Source organism: Ictalurus punctatus, chromosome 7, assembly GCF_001660625.3.
Source record: "Ictalurus punctatus breed USDA103 chromosome 7, Coco_2.0, whole genome shotgun sequence".
Taxonomy (NCBI): domain Eukaryota; kingdom Metazoa; phylum Chordata; class Actinopteri; order Siluriformes; family Ictaluridae; genus Ictalurus; species Ictalurus punctatus.
Window position 1 is genome coordinate 26,268,984 of NC_030422.2, and position 21,149 is coordinate 26,290,132.

At 36.9% G+C, this 21,149-nt stretch overlaps 1 protein-coding gene across 1 annotated transcript in view; it reads right to left on the reverse strand.

Annotated features, from left to right (window-relative positions):
* Nucleotides 1–903: 903 nt before the first annotated feature.
* The window catches only part of LOC108267272 (basement membrane-specific heparan sulfate proteoglycan core protein), a 35,845-nt gene continuing 15,599 nt past the window's right edge, over nt 904–21,149 (reverse strand). Inside the window, exons 16-30 of the mRNA XM_053681834.1 lie at nt 13,386–13,421; nt 12,996–13,247; nt 12,586–12,858; nt 10,941–11,219; nt 8,847–9,116; nt 8,424–8,741; nt 7,836–8,102; nt 6,789–7,037; nt 5,541–5,654; nt 4,487–4,591; nt 4,277–4,315; nt 4,079–4,153; nt 3,019–3,132; nt 2,851–2,906; nt 904–1,676 (exon numbers count right to left, since the gene is read on the reverse strand). Of these exons, the coding sequence (XP_053537809.1) occupies nt 2,851–2,906; nt 3,019–3,132; nt 4,079–4,153; nt 4,277–4,315; nt 4,487–4,591; nt 5,541–5,654; nt 6,789–7,037; nt 7,836–8,102; nt 8,424–8,741; nt 8,847–9,116; nt 10,941–11,219; nt 12,586–12,858; nt 12,996–13,247; nt 13,386–13,421 (2,447 nt within the window). The 3' untranslated portion in view covers nt 904–1,676. The remainder of the gene's footprint in view (nt 1,677–2,850; nt 2,907–3,018; nt 3,133–4,078; nt 4,154–4,276; nt 4,316–4,486; nt 4,592–5,540; nt 5,655–6,788; nt 7,038–7,835; nt 8,103–8,423; nt 8,742–8,846; nt 9,117–10,940; nt 11,220–12,585; nt 12,859–12,995; nt 13,248–13,385; nt 13,422–21,149) is intronic.

Sequence of the window (21,149 nt, forward strand, 5' to 3'; positions counted from 1 at the left end):
CAATGAATTATAATGTGATGACATCACTCGCCTGTAGTGTGTGAATGTGTGTGTGATTGTGCCCTACGACAGGGTGGTATCCCATTCAGGGTGTCTCAAGGCCCAAAGTTGTCCTTGTCAGAGTTTATTTAGAAAACAGGTCCAAGAGCAGTTTTAAGGAAAATATAAAAATGAATAAATAAAAAAAGTAAAAAACAGATAAATATTAGTATTTACAAAAAACAAAACAAATTAAAAACATGTAAAATGTACATTTTCAAAGACATAGAATTTAATAATGCATATATTTTCATAAAATGAATTATACCCAGAAGATGGCACTGTTGTAAGCTCTTGACACGTGTATAAACGTAATAAAATGTCCCCCTTTATACAGAAAATACATGAAAGAGTTTTTTGTTTTGTTTGTTTGTTTGTTTTGTTTTTAAATTTGCAATATCTTACAGTAGACTTTATTCACAGTCTGTGTGATGCAGGATTGATAAAATATTTCCTCATCTGAAATGTTTCATGCTCTTTGTTTAGCTTTGGCCACTTTTTAAACATAATATTAATGAGAAACAGAGCTGATGATTTATACTGCAACGTAGGTATTTTTCTTGAAGAGTACAACAATAATGATGCATAAGAATGAATTTATGCATTGGTTCATAGGATGTAATCACTTGTAAAGCAACTGGAGGTTAATCAGTGAATAACACCCCTTAATAAAATCAGCAGCTCATCAAATCAAAGTAGCAAAATACAGCTGCTTTGTATACATCTATATTTTAATGCAAGGTATCATTTGTGTGACCTAAAAGTACAGTTGTAATTGCCGAAATGCTTACAAATTTAAACCAAATAATAATAATAAAAAAAAAACATTAAAATACCAAGTAAATAAATTGAGAGATTGCACTGTACTGAGCACCTCTAACTTTACATATACTGATACTGCTTATGTCCACATGGATGGAGATGAGTACAAACGTTTGCTGGAGATCAAACTGTACACTCTATGCACATGACTTTTCTAACAGGCCTGTTACAGTGCAATAAAAATACATTAAAACAATAGTTTCTGGAAGATGTGTGACATTACAGACACATTTGGTGCACACAGTTTAGGGTTTGTGATATATATTCATCTTGCTGTGGTTTGTGATATCTGCATGCATTTATTTAAAGTATTGCTTAATACAATGAAACCATGAAGTGATATTTGTTATGATGAAATGATACATGATCTTTTTAACTGTAGTCTGCAGATTGTGGTTGTACCGTGTGGTGGAAAATACATCAGTATATCTCTGTATGTGATCTTAACAGCTTTCAGTACTGTAGGTGTGAACTGCACACAGATGACATGATGAAGCCCCTCACATGAGTGAAAAAAACATTTTCAAGAATAAAAGTTCAGTCACATTGACTTATTACTCTTACTATTACTACTAAACCCTTTTGCTTTACAACCAGTCCTAATAGTGGCACAAGTAATCAATAAAATACACCCTGTAAATATTTCTTAATGCTGTCCATACACACATTCTTATTCCCCACACACATTTTAAGCCAAATAAGTGCAAAGAACCTGTTCAAAACAATCTTACTCCGATTTTACTGTCACTGCACACATGATGAACTTCTCTCTCTTCTCTCTCGTCTGTTCAGTTGTGTATTCACTCCTCCAGCACCTGTAAATGAACATTTAGAGCTGATTTAGATTTTAATTTCTGAAATGATTAAACTTTGGAGTTTTAAGCCAACAGCAAATCATTAAGGAACATTTAAAAGGCAATGCAAATTTATATTTCAGTATATACAGTAATTATTAAATATAAAGCAGTAAATAGTGATGGCTTATTTAAGGAGAAACTGTTATGTATGTTATTACACTGCAATATTTGCACTTCTTATAGTAGAATTTCTCTTAACTGCACTGACACTATACGATTGAGCAGTAGATTCCATGAAAATGCATCAAAGATGTGATTTTAAACCACTTTATCTTTTATTAACAGAAATGTTACTAGCGTATTTTCCAAAAAATTGGATTGGCAGTAGAGTCAACAACTCTGATGTCGTCTTGAACAAGAGACACGGGCTTGTTTAATCCACACAATGTATTCCACAGTAACTAATGATACATCAGCAAAAACTAATCTTTGTGAATGTAAAGTTATAGGGCCAGGTAGTGGTGGGAGATATATACATATACAAATAAAAAGTGTTTTAAATCCAGCTTCTACTGTGAAAAACTGTGAAGGTAGCTGATTTATTTGTCATAATATGCATTATACATTCAGCTGTGGGTTCTGGTTGCCATAGGGTTGTTTATTTTTTCTATAGACTGAGGTTTATTTGTTTTCCTGAATTAGTTGAGGGTGTGAACACAGTGAGATTTACAAGTAAAGATCAAGCTCAGGAAATTAAAGTACTAGAGGACTCTCTCACTTTGTTTACTGAGTGTTTGAACTGTGAGAGGAACCAGAATGCACATCTCTATTTTCTACTGCTAAGAGCTATAGAGCATTTCTACAGTTGACTCACTACCGCTGTGATTACATCATGATACCCAGCAGCTGGTAAGGCTCGCAGAAACAGGAAGAGAGGATGTTGGAGCTGCTTTTTGACATTATTTGCTTTTAGAATTGCTTTAGTTGTAGTAATTTAGAAAGGTGTTAGCAATCTAACTGAGGCTGTAGCATTTATATTACACTATTTATATTTAGAACTGTTTATAACTCTGACTGAACTCCTACTGAGCAAGGCACAAAACTTGAACTAGGGTTTCTATACAATTCTAAGATTTCTCTAAGTATTTCTAACTCAACTTGAGATTTGAAAACAGAACGGATTTTGTCTTACCTATGTGTTCTGCTTCAGCTGTGAGTAAACAGTTTCATACTCTACACTGGCCTTCACTAGATGTAAAAAAGAAATGCTGAATTTATGTCCACAATCAACTGCAACCCATCTCAACTGTTAAATCATTGAATTGATTAATAAATCAGAAAACAATAAAAGATAATGTACATGGAAATTTATATAAATATATACGGATAGCTTTATGTTGATTTTTCTTTGTTTTTTTCTGTGGCTTGAGTTCAAGCTCAGTGTAAATCACATCACTGGTTCCAGAATCATCATCTGCAGTGACAGTGAACAGAACAAAAACAAACACATAACATTTTAATTCAACCTTTGTAGAAAAAAAAAAAAAAGAAAGAAATCAGTGTGGGGAAATACAGGTGCATGATGGGATGTAACTGAACACAGATACATTTTAAATGTGGAGCTTATAGTCACTTCTCCTTGTTATGGGTTTGAACTATGTGTTCAAATTTTTCTCTATAAAGCCTACTTCCCAGTATTTTTTTAAACTTGAAAAATTAAAAATTTTGTATGCACACTTACTGACGCTTAATGTATATATATATATATATATATATATATATATATATATATATATATATATATATATATATATATATATATATTACACATATACATACACACAATGGCCCATGTCAGGGGTGGGATATATTAGTCAGGAAGTGAACAATCAGTCCTTGAAGTTGATGTGTGGGAGGTGAGTTTGAGTAGGGCCAAATTGTTATAGCTAGATGACTGGGTCAGAGCATCTCCATAATACAGTGGTTATTGTATGATTTAGAGTGGGTGGAATTCTAGATCTAATGACCCATATCTAAAATAACACAAAAATGAACCGTTATTTCTAATCTTTTCAGTCAACTACTGAGCTGTAAACATCAATGTTAGATTTATCTTGTCAGTACTGGCAAGTGACCATGGTATAACCGCACATCAAGTGGTTCTTTGCCTCCACGTAGTGTATTAAAATCGTGTAATGTACACCTAGCCATGGATTATCCCTTACACATGTGGCATTATGTAGAATATATTATATAATAAACAGGTTTCAGTAGTTTCTTTCATTCTGAGGTTTTAGTGGAACTGACACCTAAAATGGGAGGTGCATGCAGATTTTTAGTATAGTAGATGATTGAATGTTCTGTAGACTGTAAGTGTTTTTATATATAAAATGTGAAGTTGCAGTATAAAAATACTCCACCTTTATTCTTGTATAACTCCTTTTTCTTCATGACCTGTGCATAAACGGCCCCACTGAGTTCAGCTGCAGAGTCACCTAATCACAGTGCAATATGACAGTCACTACAGGAGATGTATTTACTGTATGGTGTTAATCTGAGATTTATTCCTTCAAGTGTAAGTGGAAATATTTGACATGAAATAAAGAAATCTCTCTCACTTTTACTTGCATTCTCCACAGTGGCATAAATGTGCGCATCTACAGAAAAGAGTGCAAATAAAGAACAAACAAGTTAAATTTTCAGACAATTTTGAAGGCAATTCCACTGACATTATCATTGTTTACATTAGCTTGTTAGTAAGAATATAATCTTATATTGAATTACTGTATACATAAGGAAAGTATTCATTATGTGACACATTGTCTGACCGGTCTGAAGTGGAGTGTATCCTGACTGAGAATCCTCAGCTCCTGACTGACTCGGGTTCTGGCCTGGTGTCTGATTGCTGTTCTGCTGTATGTCTCTGTCCTTTCCTGTATGAGAAGACAGAATTCTTCATTTGCTCCATTTATAAATCATAGAAACTTTATTTTAGAGAACGCTTACACATTAGTGTATATGAAATGTACCAAGTACCAAGAGTAATTACAAGTCACTAAATGTGTAAGCAACAATTGGCCTCATTTATGAAGCTGGATATGAACAAATTTATTTGAAAATTATTCACAGGAGCTTTTTCATACATAACGTGCTACTCATGAGAATCCAGTTAGTTTAGAAAACAATAGTGTATCCTACAAGAGCTCTTGAGTGCGGAGATGGATGTATTTGCAGAATAAAGTTTAATAAAGCAAAACATACACAAAACAATACAGACGAGGCAGGAGAGCATACCGTGACATTCATATCACACTAATGTGAACCAATTAGGAGAAAATAATAGTGCCTCATAAAAGGAGGAAAAGTTATTGTGTCTATAGCTGAGCTGTATTATCAGAAAATGTAGTGTGTTTTTCATCGTTTAGTCGTCATCATGTCGTTTTTGTCTTTTTGTGGTTGTCACTAAATGTAAATCTGTTGTGTCATAAATGCACTTGATTCAATTTACAGCTGATTGGAGTTTATCATACACATGAGTATGAAGAAAATCAGCAATGTGAAGATTTTTTTTTTATTAGATTGGCCTACAAAAACATTTAGACACAACTTGAATTTGATAAAGATTAATAAATGAGCACCAAATTGTGCAATTGTAAGTGCATTGTGTCCCAATTAGTATTCTTTTCCTATTTTTATTAGTTTGGTATCTATTTCTTATTTAATAGAAGCACTGAACATTAGTTGAATGATAATTAAGGATGTGTAAAATCCTGTATAACGAGAGTAATTATTGAAAAGTGTCAGGTACCAGTCATAGACCATTTTGTTAACATGAAGTACTGATTATATTATAAGCAATTTAGTGAAAACTAGTTATCAGACCTTTGTTGGATTTGTGCCACGAAAGCAGGATCAGTAAAAGGATGATGAACAGCAAGGCCAAACTCAGTCCCACAGCCACAAATACTATATCAATACTGGATCCAGACCCTGAGTCTGAGGAAAGATAAAGACACAAATGAAAAAACCTGCTGTCACTACAGTTCACAAAAATACTAGCCTTGACACTAACGTACATTCTAATAATAGTCCAATTTCTAATCTTCCATTTCTGTTCAGACTGTTTTAAAGAGTTTTTACCAGCAATCTCTCTGAGCCTTTCTAATCAGATCCACATTCTCTACTGAGACTTCTCTTCAACGGGCCACTCATAATCTACTCCTTTCTGCTGATGCTGGTGACTTTCCTCTATCAGTATTTCTAGCTTGGTTCATGTTTCCTTTTCTCTCCTGCCCCGTCACACATGATATCCCAATCCTTGGCCCCCTCCTTTTCACTACAGGTACAGTATATGCATCCACTTGCCCAGATCATTCAAAAAGATCAAAGTATTCACTGTTAAGTAATTAACACTCAGATTCATCTCAGCCTGAGAGCTAGTCTTTCCACATCATTAACCGTATACATTCATGATCTAAAATAATGGATGGACTCCAACGTTCTTAAATTACACTAAATTAAACCGATAAAACAGACATTTTTCTAGCACTCAAAACTCCACTGTTATGAATTCCAGGTATTTAATTTGATATTGATGGCATTACCGTTACACCTTCTACAAACGTTCACAATCTAGTTATCATTTTTTAATAACACACTTTCATTTGAACTCTGCATTAGGCCACTCACAACAATCTTTTTTTTATCAGCTCTTATTGATCCTTACTTAGTTTGAAACATGCTGATATTCTGCTTCATGATTTCATCAATTCACAATAATAATCCTGTAATTTCCTCTTCATTCTCATTTCTGGTGGCTCCTAACATCCAGACTGACAAGAATGAGCAAAATATTTAGTACCATAATCCACCCTTAGGCCTTTAACTGCACCTCCTTCTAGGTGCTACAGAAATCAAATGTATTATTATTATTATTATTATTATTATTATTATTATTATTATTATTATTATTAGTAGTAGTAGTAGTAGTAGTAGTAATCACTGCATGCTTTAAATGTTACTGTTACAAAAGGAATCAAATACTTTGACAGCTGACTGAAAACACTGTGCATATGAACTTTGTTAATAAAAAGAGAATCAAATAAAAATAAATTTCTCAAAGTTTCTCACCTCTGACTGAAACCCAGCTTTTCGGTGACTCTCCTCTCTCTGGGTGTTTACAGTGGTAGAAACCTTCATCTGACTTTGACACAGTACTGATGGTCATCTCTCCTGTAGTCTTCTTCTGCAGGACTGAACCATCTTTATAGAAATCAATACCAGAAGCTGAGATATTTGAGTTACGAGATAAACAATGTAAAGTCAGAGGATGTCCCTCAGTCACAGGATGGACAGGACTGTCCAGGATCACATCACCATCTGTAGGAAAGAGAAAGAAGACACTGAAATCAGAAAGTGTGTAAAATACAGTAATGATTTTAACACCGAGAGCTACAGTAAATCAGTGGTAGATATCAGAGAGAGTGTACACAGTGCAGCGCTCACAGAGTCTTCATGTGTGAAGGAGAAGATATGCTTAAATGCCAGTTATATCAGTAACATTCAGATGTGAAAGCAGCTTTCACTGTAATATTCTTAACATCCTGAAACTAAACTAGTCTTCATGAGTTATTCTTATTTCTTAATTCTGTTTATATTTTTATTGTTAAAACATTGTGAGAAGCTTTCTTAGTTTTACCTTCTGCAGTTCTATAACTTCTCTATGGGGATAATAGTTTTATTTATGCAAGGCTAATGTCTTTATGACCCTCTGTGTGTGTGTGTGTGTGTGTGTGTGTGTGTGTGTGTGTGTGTGTGTGTGTGTGTGTGTGTTCGTTCTGTCTACATTTCACTTTATGCTAGTGATAAAGGTTATAGTGTATTTTTAGGTTTTTTTCTTCTTCTCTTTTTTATTCTCTGAGTCTGATCTTTGTGTGCAGATGTGTGTATAGACCTCTGTGTCTCAGATCTCTGCAGCCCTGAACACAGCGCTATCTGTTGGTCTTTTGTTAGAATCGACTGAATAAAAACATCAAATCTGTGTCACCCTAGAAACTGCACTCAGTTTCTTTATAACAATATTATAATTTATTTTCACCAATTCAGTAGATTATAAAAGTGTTATCTTTATTCCTGTATATTGTACATCTATTACTGATGAGAACATTGAAGACTCACTGTGCACTGTGATGTTGACAGGATTACTGCGTCCTCCAGATTCAGACTGACACCAGTAAACTCCAGTGTGTGATGTAGAGAGGAAGCTGATGTTACATGTAGATCCTGAAACTGATGAACAATCAGACACTGTCTCACTGTGTGTGTATCTTCTCACTGTCCATCCAGTAGAGTCACTCTGGTCCTCACAGCTCAGTGAGAGAGAGTCAGCAGTAAAGTGTTGAGTTCTGCTGGGATTGATGATCAGAGACACTGGAGGAGATTCACCTGAAACACACACATTATAATTCAGATCTTATTCTGAAAATTAACATGTATTTTATCATGATGTTAATTTCAGTGTACAGTTTAGTAAACATGTGTAACATTAAAATTACCACAGGACTAATACTTGCTCTGATTAGACAATGATATCTGAATAAAAATCTACTATCAAGTGCTTATTCAGTTGCTTTACACATTCCTCACTAAGGAGTTTAAATATAAACAGTTATTACACAATACATTAGCACATATACAACACTTAATATTAATAAATGGACATTTGCTACACTCCAACTCAACACTATTGTTGATTTATTTCCTCACCAGTGATCCACAGTGGCTGTAGGTTGCTGAACCGTGTGTGAAAGACTGGTTCTCCTCTCTCTGCTCTGCACATATAAACTCCTGTGTGATTCACAGTAACAGGACTGAGAGTGTAGGAGCCTCCAGATCCTCTGCTGCTGTCTGAGAGGAGCGCTGTACTGTACCTGAGGGAACCCTGACTGTCTCTGGAGGGAATCTCTGTGTACCAGCTGAATGTCCAGCCTGTAGAGGAGTGTTTAACCTCACAGCTTAGAGTCACTGAGTCTCCTTCAGTCAGCCAGCGCAGTGGAGACACACTCACTACTGTCTCTGCTACATCTGATGGACAACAGATGTGAAATAAATAAAATTAAATTAAATCATACAGAGTGTTAATCTTGTTACATATAATTAATGACAAGTTAAACAAACTCACACACTCACCTGATACAGTGAGTGTAACAGCATCACTGATCTCTGAGCTCTGAGAGTCACTGCTTCTCCTCCCTCTGCAGGTGTATTCACCACTGTTACCATTTATAACTGAGCTGAAGCTGAACTCCTGTGTTGTGGGGTAGAATGTTTTATCATTCTTATACCAGCTGTATGTCCACTCAGTGTCTCCTCCTCCCTGTATTTCACATCTGAGAGTCATAGTCTCTCCTCTGAACACATGTTTATCAGGCTTTATGGTCACCACAGCTTTAGGACTCTCTGCAGAAAGATACTTTTTTATTTATTTATTAAAATCCCAAATACAAACACACTTCAATAATATACTGTTCTAATATTACAACTGATATATATATATATATACACTCATATACACTCAGTATCTCACAAAAGTGAGTACACCTATCACATTTTTGTAAATATTTGATTATATCTTTTCATGTGACAACACTGAAGAAATGACACTTTTCTACAAAGTAAAGTAGTGAGTGTACAGCTTGTGTAACGGTGTAAATTTGCTGTCCCCTCAAAATAACTCAACACACAGCCATTAATGTCTAAACTGCTGGCAAGAAAAGTGAATACACCCCTAAGTGAAAATGTCCAAATTGGGCCCAATTTCCCCGGAGTCATGTGACTTGTTAGTGTTACAAGGTCTCAGGTGTGAATGAGGAGCAGGTGTGTTAAATTTGGTGTCATCACTCTCACACTCCCTCATACTGGTCACTGGAAGTTCAACATGGCACCTCATGGCAAAGAACTCTCTGAGGATCTGAAAAAAAGAATTGTTGCTCTACATGAAGATGGCCTAGGCTATAAGAAGAATGCCAAGACCCTGACACTGAGCTGCAGCATGGTGGCCAAAACCATACAGTGGTTTAACAGGACAGGTTCCACTCAGAACAGGCCTCGCCATGGTCGACCAAAGAAGTTGAGTGCACGTGCTCAGCATCATATCCAGAGGTTGTCTTTGGGAAATAGACGTATGAGTGCTGCCAGCATTGCTGCAGAGGTTGAAGGGGTGGGGGGTCAGCCTGTCAGTGCTCAGACCATACGCCGCACACTGCATCAAATTGGTCTGCATGGCTGTTGTCCCAGAAGGAAGACTCTTCTAAAGATGATGCACAAGAAAGCCCGCAAACAGTTTGCTGAAGACAAGCAGACTAAGGACATGGATTACTGGAACCATGTCCTGTGATCTGATGAGACCAAGATAAACTTATTTGGTTTAAATGGTGTCAGGCATGCGTGGCGGCAACCAGGTGAAGAGCATAAAGACAAGTGTGTCTTGCCTACAGTCAAGCATGGTGGTGGGAGTGTCATGATCTGGGGCTGCATGAGTGCTGCCGGCACTGGGGAGCAACAGTTCATTGAGGGAACCATGAATGCCAACATGTACTGTGACATACTGAAGCAGAGCATGATCCCCTCCCTTCGGAGACTCGGCTGCAGGGCAGTATTCCAGCATGATAACGACCCCAAACACACCTCCAAGACAACCACTGCCTTGCTAAAGAAGCTGAGAGTGAAGATGATGGACTGGCCAAGCATGTCTCCAGACCTAAACCATATTCAGCATCTGTGGGGCATCCTCAAATGGAAAGTGGAGAAGCACACGGTCTCTAACATCCACCAGTTCTGTGATGTCATCATGGAGGAGTGGAAGAGGACTCCAGTGGCAACCTGTGAAGCTCTGGTGAACTCCATGGACAAAAGGGTTAAGGCAGTGCTGGAAAATAATGGTGGCCACACAAAATATTGACACTTTGGGCCCAATTTGGACATTTTCACTTAGGGGTGTACTCACTTTTGCTGCCAGCGGTTTAGACATTAATAGCTCTGTGCAAATTTACACTGTTATACAAGCTGTACACTCACTACTTTACATCGTAGCAAAGTGTCTTTTCTTCAGTGTTGTCACATGAAAAGATATAATCAAATATTTACAAAAATGTGAGGGGTGTACTCACTTTTGTGAGATACTGTATATACACAAAGTGATTAGTGATGATGCAGTGTATATGTATGTAATAATATATAAAGTCTGTTAAGAAGTGGCAATGTTTTCAACCTGTTTTTACTCACCAGTAACATTTACCCAGAGTGCATCACTGTAGTGTGTGTAGTAGACTGGATTTCCTCTTCCTGCTCTGCACCTGTACTGACCTCCATCAGAGATGCTACGTGAGCTGATGGTGTAGTACTGGATTTCAGTTTCAGTCTCAGTCTCAGTGCTCTGTGTGGGTTTGATCCAGTAAAACTTCCATCCAGTAGACTGCAGATTCAGTATACAGAACAGAGTCACTGAGTTTCCTTTCAGTACAGCTCCTTCACGACTTGATGTGAGTTCAGGTTTAGGTTTTTCTGCAGTTGGAGATGAAACACACAGTTCAGGATGTAAACTGTTCATGTTCTGCTCTCAGAGTGTTTAACACACTAATCACTACTACAGACAAACACAATATTACTGATACTCTGTAAAGACTCCTCTCATAGCCAAATTATTCATGAATATCTGTCAAAATATTTTATGGTATTTATCAAAGCAATTTAGTTTTTGTGAGAGTAGATTTAATGGGAAGTACATTGTTCTCTTATTCAAGCAAAAGTTTAAAGACAAAATGTACTGCATTATGTTTGACTGTTATTTAAAACATCCTTCAATAGAAAATATTTAAACCAACAGAATGCACAACATAAAAAAATTGTTTTATCATCTTAATCATATGATTTGTGTTTAATGATGCATTTATGTTCGACTTCATTACATGGAAAACATGGTGTTATAATATAATTTTAGTTTATATATACTGTACATGGAATTAATTGAATAATTTGCTCATAATTGAACAAACACGCTGAAGTTTAAAAGGTTTTAATTTTTTTTTTTTTCAAAATGTACTTTATGAATGGTGCATAAATACACACTCTTAATGAATTCATCTTCATAAGTGTGTTCACTATTATGAATGCTGGGACGCAGTGAATGTTCAGCTGCACCATTAATCATTATTAGACACAGTATAAGTAAACTAAAACTCTTTGTTTTTAAAATCTATTATATTTTAAAGCAATGTTCTGACCTTAATCCAACTGCATTGATGTCAGGATGAGAGTAACACACACACACAAACAGGAGTTCGTCCGTCGATTTCGACGAAGACCGAAGTTTCCATTTCTGCCTCCATTATGGAGAACACAAACTGGAACTCGACTTACGCGTGAATTGGATTAAAGTGAGGATGATTTGCGCAGCATCGGCCTCACTCTCACTTCCTGGTGACCACCATGATCCAGTGGCAAGACTGAGTCAAGACGACTGAAGGTGGCCCCTGGGCGCAGTGATTCATACACCCATTTATACATTACAGACACTTTGGAAATGTCAATCCGCCTACCATGCATGTCTTTGGACCAGAGTTTCCTCCGGTGCATGTCCTCGCAACATACGGAGAACATGCAAACTCCACACACACAGGGCCACGGTGGGAATCGAACACCCGACCCTGGAGGTGTGAGGCGAACGTGCTAAGCCTACACACGCACGCATGCGCACACACGCACGCATGCGCACACACGCACGCATGCGCACACACGCACGCATGCGCACACACGCACGCATGCGCACACACGCACGCATGCGCACACACGCACGCATGCGCACACACGCACGCATGCGCACACACGGACGCATGCGCACACACGGACGCATGCGCACACACACACGCACCTGACACATTTAGTGTAACAGCATTGCTGCTCTCTGAGGTCTGAGAGTCACTTCTTCTCCATCGACTGCAGGTGTATGTAGCGCTGAGAGGCTCTACAGCAGTGAATGAATATTTACTGTTCTTAACAGAGGAGGAAATTTGGACACCATCTTTATACCAGTTGTACATACACTCAGTGTCTGCATGTCCTCGTATTTCACATGTGAAAGTGACTTCCTGTCCACTGAATATCGGTCCATCAGGCTGCAGGGTCAGAACGGCTTTTGGTCTCTCTGTACAATTACAACAAATACATCAAATCAGCCAAACACACCCTTCTCTGACCATCTGATATTTAATCAGTGTGTTTTGTAATGATTACAGTATGTGTATCAGTGCATGTTACAGGAGTGTAAGATCAGACATGTACCTATCACTGAGAGAATCATTTCATTACTCCATGTCGTTGACCATCCATCAACAGACCCGTAACATCTGTATTTGTGACTCTGATCTACTTTTATAATGTAGTAATTTTCAGCAGATCTGTGAACATTAACACCATCTTTGTACCAGTAGTACAGTCCATTTCCTCCTGAAATCCTACATGTGAGTGTAACCGTCTCTCCTCTGAATATTTGTGGTGAATTCGGCTCCACAGACAGAACTGGTATAATCTCTGCTGGAAAAGTCAAAAAGCAAACACACACTGTCAATGTAAATAACTTAAATTCTGCATGACAATGTACAAACAATCTTCTCCACTTTAATACAAATCCAACATGTACACAACATAGGCAATAAAATATGTATAAATCACCTTGAGCTTGTCCGACTCGGATAAGTGAAATAAGCACTAAAAAGGGAAGAGGAACAGAGAATATGATGTAACGCTGACTTGATTCTTTTCTTTAAGAAGACAAATGAGAACAATGTCATATACATATATATAAAAAAAAAATAAAAAATTTTGTTTCACTTCAGCTATAAGAAATGCAATATATCAACCTGTTTCAATAATGAATGGAGTTTAGAAAAAGCTATTTTCACTCAGGTCACTATGCTGCTCATTACTGTCTCATGTTTAATCTGATCCACATCTGATAATCTGAAGCTGGATTACACACTTCATTACACAGTACATACCATACACGTTCACGCACATGCACAAGCTCACACACACAGCTAAGGTAAACTCTTCTAATTCATGTATATACATATATACAGTGGCAAGAAAAAGCATGTGAACCTTTTGGAATTTCATGGTTTTCTGAATAAATTTGTCATAAAACGTGATCTGATCCCCCCCCTTGCCAGCAATAACCTCAACCAGGCACTTCCTGTAGCTGTGGATCAGACCTGCACATTGCTCAGGAGGAATTTTAACCCATTCTTCCTTAGCTCTGTCATATTCTTTGGACTTCTCACGTGTATGGCTTTCTTCAAGTCATTCCATAGCATCTCTATTGGGTTGAGGTCTGGAATCTGACTTGGTCCCTCCAAAACACGGATTTTGCTTTTCTGAAGCCATTCTGTTGTGGACTTGCTCTGGTGATTTGGGTCGTTGTCCTGTTGCATCATCCAACTTCTACACAGTTTCAGCTGACGTACAGACATTCTCACATTATCCTGAAGAATTGTCTGATATACTTGGGAATTCATCTTCCCCTCAATGATTGCAAGCTGGCCAGGCCCTGATGCAGCAAAGCAGGTCCAAATCATGATGTTTCCTCCAACATACTGTATGGTAGGGATGATGTTTTCATGATGATATGCCGTGCCCTTTCTACACCAGATGTAGTGCTGTGTGGTCTTTCCAAATAGTTCAATCTTAGTTTCATCAGTCCACAAAACATTTTGCCAGTAGCATTGTGGAGTGTCAATGTGCTCTTCTGCAAACTTCAGGCGTGCAGCAATGTTCTTTTTAGTAAGCAGTGGCTTCCTTCGTGGTGTCCTGCCGTAGATACCCTTCTTGTTCAATGTTTTATGTATTTTAGACTCATGAACAGAGATGTTAGCTAGTTTCAATGATGCCTTCAAATCTTTGGCTATCATTCGGGTTGTTTCTTTACCTCATTGATGAGTCTTTGTTGTGCTATTGGTGTCATTTTGACTGGGCACCGATACCGATACTTCTGGCACTTCTTGGTAGAGCAGCAACAGTCCCAGAGTGTTTCCATTTGTAGAATGTTTGCCTAACTGTAGACTTGTGAATTTCTAAAGTCTTTGAAATCACTTTGTAACCCTTGCCAGCTTTATGTAAATCAACTTGATCGTAGATCCTCTGAAAGCTTTTTTTTTTTTTTTTTTTTTTTTTTTGGCGAGGCATGGCTCACATAAACCTGTGCTTCTTGTGCAGAGCAAACTCCAAAAGGGGTTTTTATCAGTCAAAGTAGCTGTAGTCCACACCTCCAAACTCATTTTCTTAATGAGACTCCAGGTGTGCTAAAACCTGACTCCAATGAGCTTTTTTGAGGTCATTAACTCAAGGGTTCACATAATTTTTCCACAAGCCCTATGAGGTTTTTTTGGTTGTTCTCAATAAAGACATGAGGAATCAGATTTTTTTTGTGTTATTATTTTAGACACATTATATTTGTCAGTACCCTTGACTTAGATGAAGATCAGATCACATTTTATGACAAATTTATTCAGAAAACCATGAAATTCCAAAAGTTTCACATACTTTTTCTTGCCATTGTATTGTAAATACTTCAACTCTGACAATAAATGAGAATACAATCCAAAACGCATCTACAACACTTGGACATTGGATTATATGTGTGCGTAAAAGATCACCCTTACACAACCCAAGCCGAGAGCTATACTGAAAATAAAGTTAAAGATAGCTGATACAAACCCATACAATTACAAGGATAACAACTACATTTCTAAACTTCTCTATAATCAACTTAAATATTCCACCATACTACAAACTTTTTGAACACAACAACATTATCAACACTATCTTTTATTATATATTTTTTAAAGTAACAACATAACATTCTGATCATGTATTCTTCCTTTCATACATTATAGGAAAAAGAAAATGTTCCTCCATGATAAAAGCCCACAAAAATATCATGAACCAAAATCTGTTTCACGCTCAGAAAAAACTCCATGCCACATCAGACACTTAACAATCCAAAATAATACACAAATCCTGAAGATGGAAGATTTTAAATTCTACACATATGCAATAAAATGAACCAAAACGTCACTGCAGTCTGCAACGCTATCAGTTATTGGATTAGATCCATCAGGTACTGCATGTTGTAACATGCATGCGCCAACTGCAGACACAGATCATTAATACTGCAGACACAGTACATCACTGTTATCCATCTATGGTTAGGGTTCGAGTTAGTGTTAAGGTTAGAACATCCAGTATGTAGTATATCTAATCTAATGTCATTACACTACAGGCTGCAGTGAGAACACACCCAATTAACAGCAATCCACATAAACTATGCTGAAAACAAAAAAATATTTAGTCCCCTCTGACACCATTGGAATAGCAGGCCAAGTTATTGGTTTTTGCTGCAGACTGAAGACATTTGGGTTTGAGATAAAAAGAACTGTTCCTACACTTTTGCTCACCTAAAAATTGTTTGGTCTGATACAAAAGGTTCTATGTTTTATGTTGTTTAACACATTTAGATGTAAATACCAAGAAATAAAAGCTGAAATCCTAAACTCTTGTCTCATATCCATCTTTTGATCGCAAAACCAAATGTCTTTGGTGTACAGCAGAAACAAATGAATAGGCCTTGCCGTTCCAATAGTTTCAGAGGGGACTGTACTGTACCCTCCCACTGATATCATTATTAATGCAACTAATTAATACTATTCTCTATATAAATGTAACCCTTACGTTAACCTCAGTAACCAAAAAATATAAAAGTTCTCACAAGGGCTCAACTCAAATGAACTAACTCACACAACTGATATGGATGTACACTGATCCAACAATCATATCAGAGACTCTTACAAAAATGTTCTAATCACATATTAACCTCATCACACAGGACATTAGACTTCATCTGAACATATTGTTTTAAACCACCACTCACTCTAATGAAGACACAAAGAAAACATTTACTCACAGATCATCACACGGAGTGGACGGAGCTCCATCCTGTCACACTGATGAAGGACTGACTGATCAGTGGTCTGTGTTAAAGCCACTACACTTCCTGTGTTCTTACACACAGAGAGAAAGAGAGAAAGACTTCCGTTATGGCCAAAGTTGATGTGCTCTTTTCATGTGAACCCAGAAATTATAACAACAATTTGCAGAACATAACTTTATTCAACTCCTGAACTTGTACAGTTCCTGTGCTACTTCACTCAGGTTCATGATTGATCTCAACAAGACATCCAGTGGACCTTTCTGGAAAGCTTTCTATCTTGTTTGATTGAGTAAGCAAGCTAACTCTTTTAAAAGAATGAGGTCTTTCCTTAATCAAGAAACTTTTCTATTCTGTCAGATTTACCTCAGGTTTTGGGTTTGATGCATTCCATAAAGATCAGAAAAGTTCACTGGACATGATGTCAGAACCTCCTATGAAGCTGGGAGGCAGGGCTTCTGCTAGTCACAAAATGGGGTTCTCAAAACCTAGATGTGATCAATGAAAGGGATTCCAAGATTTAGATTTTTCAATTAAATCTGTGCATATTTTCATCCATTATATTCGGATAATAATAATAATTATTATTATGATTAGAAATGCACTGCCGATGCACGGCCGATAAAGACCGATAGTTTAAAAACATCCGATGACCAGGGCCGATTATATCCTGTAAATCAAAAGAGAACGGGAAAACACATTTTCGTGCTGTGTGTAAAGATGATGTCTCTTGTGTGGAATGATGACAAAACTGCAGTTTGTAATCTCTGTAATCTCTGCATTGCTAAATATTTTACACCGGATGCTGCAGCAGTGAAGCGGTAGTTTCAGCATCGAGGGAAATTTTTGATTGTTGTGCTGCTCGAGCTGCTCGTGGTGAATTAAAGCACCAGAACACCGTTGAGAGATTTAAATGAAGATAAGTTTACAAAAGAGTATATATTGCACAGAAAAAAAAATATTTGTAGAGTAGTATATTTCATATCCAGTTAATGTTAATTTCTCCGTCTGGGGATTAATAAAGTATTATCTTATCTTATCTTATCTTAAATGATGAAGTAGAAATGTTTTTGTTTGTGGTGAGAGTCTCACATTCAATCAGGAGGTTTTTTAGATTTCAGTCAATTAATTTTGTTAATATGAATTAATAACATTCAATAAGTTAAGAAATCTTACTTTAATCTTCAGAATTTAGTTCATGTGTTAATGTTAATTAGAGTAATCTGTTTTCTGTTTATGAGACCAGTAACTGTGAACTTGTTGAAATGGAGAGAATAAAGTTTTTATTTGCATTTCTTTCAGAAATGTGGAATTAATTATTATTAATTTAAAAGAAGGCATAAAAGACAGAACCACCAAACTATCGGTATCAGCTGATATCACTCTGAATAATCGGTTATCGGTATCGGCTTAGAAATTTTGTATCGGTGCATCTCTAATAATAATAATTCCTTATATGTTTTTCTACGCTTTTCTAGGCACTCACCTATCACCAACCACCACCAGTGTGTAGCATCGACCTGGATACACCAGAACACCCAATATTGGTGGAGAGGAAAGGAGAGTGTAGCCAATTCAGAGATGGGGATTATTATGTGGTAAGCCATGATAGATAAAGAAGAAGTGTCCTGGGATTTTTAATGAACGTAGGACCTTGGTTTAATGTCTCATCCCAAAGACAGACCCCTAAGTGTGCACCCCATACTGGCTTCACTAATATCACATCCAGCAGCAAGCTTAGATTTCCCCAGGACGTCTCCCATCCAGATATTGGCCAAACTCACTCCTGCTTAGGTTCAGTGAGAGCTCAAGCTAGAGTTACAGGGGTATATGGCTCTGACACATAGTAAGATTTCAATCTGTAAAGCTACATGTAACAGTAGGAGGTGTTTTTCTGGAGATGAACAGGTACTGAGTAATGCTGAAGACAGGAACTGAGTAAATAGGCTTGAGAAATAAAATGCTATTGAAATCTAAAAAAGTTTGAAATTTAAAAAAAAAAAGGAAATGGAAAAACTGAAAAGAGTCTGATATGCGCTGTGGTAAAAGTCTGGAAAAGCATCACAAGAGATGGAACTAACAATTTGGTGATGAACTGCAGGCTTGATGAAGTTATTGCAAGCAAGAGATATGCAAACAAATATTAAGTATTTACTTCAGTTTACATCAACTTATCTGTTCCTACACTTTTGCTCACCTAAAAATTGTTTGGTCTGATACAAAAGGTTCTATGATTCCTGTTGATGCTGAAGGTCACAGTGGCACTGAACCTTCACTGTCTCAGGATTTTCCTCCTTTTTGCATCTTGTTACTGTTAACAATTTTCAACAGACTATCAGATAAAATATCCAGTTTAGGTGAACACAGGACTGTACGTAAAGCTTTTATGTTAATTTTACTTACTGCCTGTGGATGATATGGACACATTTCAAGTTATTTCCATTCTGAGTTCTCTGTGTTTAGATGCATTTAATGGCAGCACAAAGTAATGTGTTATAAGATGAGATAAGATGCTGTAGAGGCTGCAGTGACATCTAACATTATGCTTATCTTTTATTGTTAGCTCAGCTCACTGAGTGCTGTTAGTGTTTGCCACAGAAACTAGAGTGAGAACATGCATGTGTGACTGTTTTGATTTTGGCTTTACTGAGAATGTGAATGTGCATTTCCTGGTGTCTTGCACAGCTCAGCTAGAATAGAAAACAAACCACAATAATGTTTCATGTCTTAACTGTTAATCATTTAAACTGAAAGTCACATATTTGCTGAAGAACAAATAACCTCTTTGTATAATAATGTCAGTTAATCACAACATTCATTACTAGATATGAATGGTTATTTTTAATATAAATAAGATCTGAAATGACTGACATGAGCTCATTTGCAGCTGCGTACAGTTTTCAGATAAGACTACATAATGAATCCAGAAGGTGAGCTGTGAACATAAACTGATTAGGGGAAGTGCACATCTTCAGGGTATACAGGTGAGATTATCTACAGCAGCAGGAAGTGAGTTATAATGCAGAAAGCTGAAGCAGCAGGAGAAGCAGAGCAATCGTATAACAGCAACAGTAGTTAGGCAGGTCTGAGCGTGAGAGGAGCCACTGCAGTAGAAGTGTTAGGATCAGGTACTGGTATCATATCAGGAAGTACTAAGTATTTCTTTTCTAACAACTCAGTGTCATGTTGTATCAATGAAACCTTCAAATAAAGTCATTTATCTGAACGCATATTGCTGATTATTGCCTTTTATTCACGTAAGTTAATGGTGTTTGTGGTCACAGTTTCATTCGCTGATCCTTCATGTCGGATTCGACAGACCAATATTGAGTAGCCTACATCTTGGACAAGTTTCCTACATTAAAGTTTGTCACCGACACACACATTACAGACATTGATGTACAAACACAGTTATGTTCTACGTGTCTAAAGTATATGGAAAGAATAAATTAGTCTTATAAACTCAACGATTTATTTTAACAACTTAAAATATAATCTGCATGCACAATAAAATATAGTAAAATTCATTTATATCTCGTGACAGAAATTATTTTCTGTGTTTTAATAAGAATGTATTTAATAAAACTAGACATAAGCATATTTCCAGTATGTTTTGTTTGTTATTAAAGAAACTTACATTTCGCATCAGGCTCGTTTAAGCCATGTGCATAGTGTCAGCAACTCACTCGTCTGAATCCTCGCTAATCCTCTGCAAACTTCAACAGTTAGTTGAACCGGCTTATACGGTTCTTTTTGAGTCGAATATAACCAAAAAAACTTACTTTCAACTCTGCCTATAGGTTTGATTTGTTCATTTTGAAATGGTTCTTTGGTTCAATAACTAGTCTGGTAAGAGCCACCTAGTGTAGCCTCCAACTTGTTCATTTCTAACTGGGTCTCAGGCTCATGGCAGACACACTGGCTCATCATTATAGGCTACTATGTTGTTGTTGATGCATAAATTGAAGAAAATCTGATTTCTTCAAATGTCCATCACAACAACAACATCCATTAAGCCTAATGAAAAATATAATCACAAGTTCACAACTGGAAAACAAATATATATTTAGTTGTATTAATAACATCATCGAGTAAAATGCCTACGTCAAATTCTCAAGAACTTAGATTGCAAATATTTTTTGTGTCTTGTGTCATAAACCCAGAACTAAAGTTTGATTCAGTTCAATTTTGTGAACCGGTTCGACTGATTGCTTCCTGAGAATCAGCTCAAAAGAAGAAACTACATTCAGGGGTTGTTTTGGTACCTGCGTGATGTTGGCCCCCCACCCAACGCAAAACGTCAGCAAAATTGTCTCTATCGTTTGTGCTCCGTTTGTCCTGGTTTGTGCCGTAAAATTTTTTGTTTGTGCTGCTTCAGTTTTTGAGATATTAAAAGAATATTTATAGGTCATTCTGAGGTCACTTGGCCCCCCCACATGCGCCAAATTCACCCC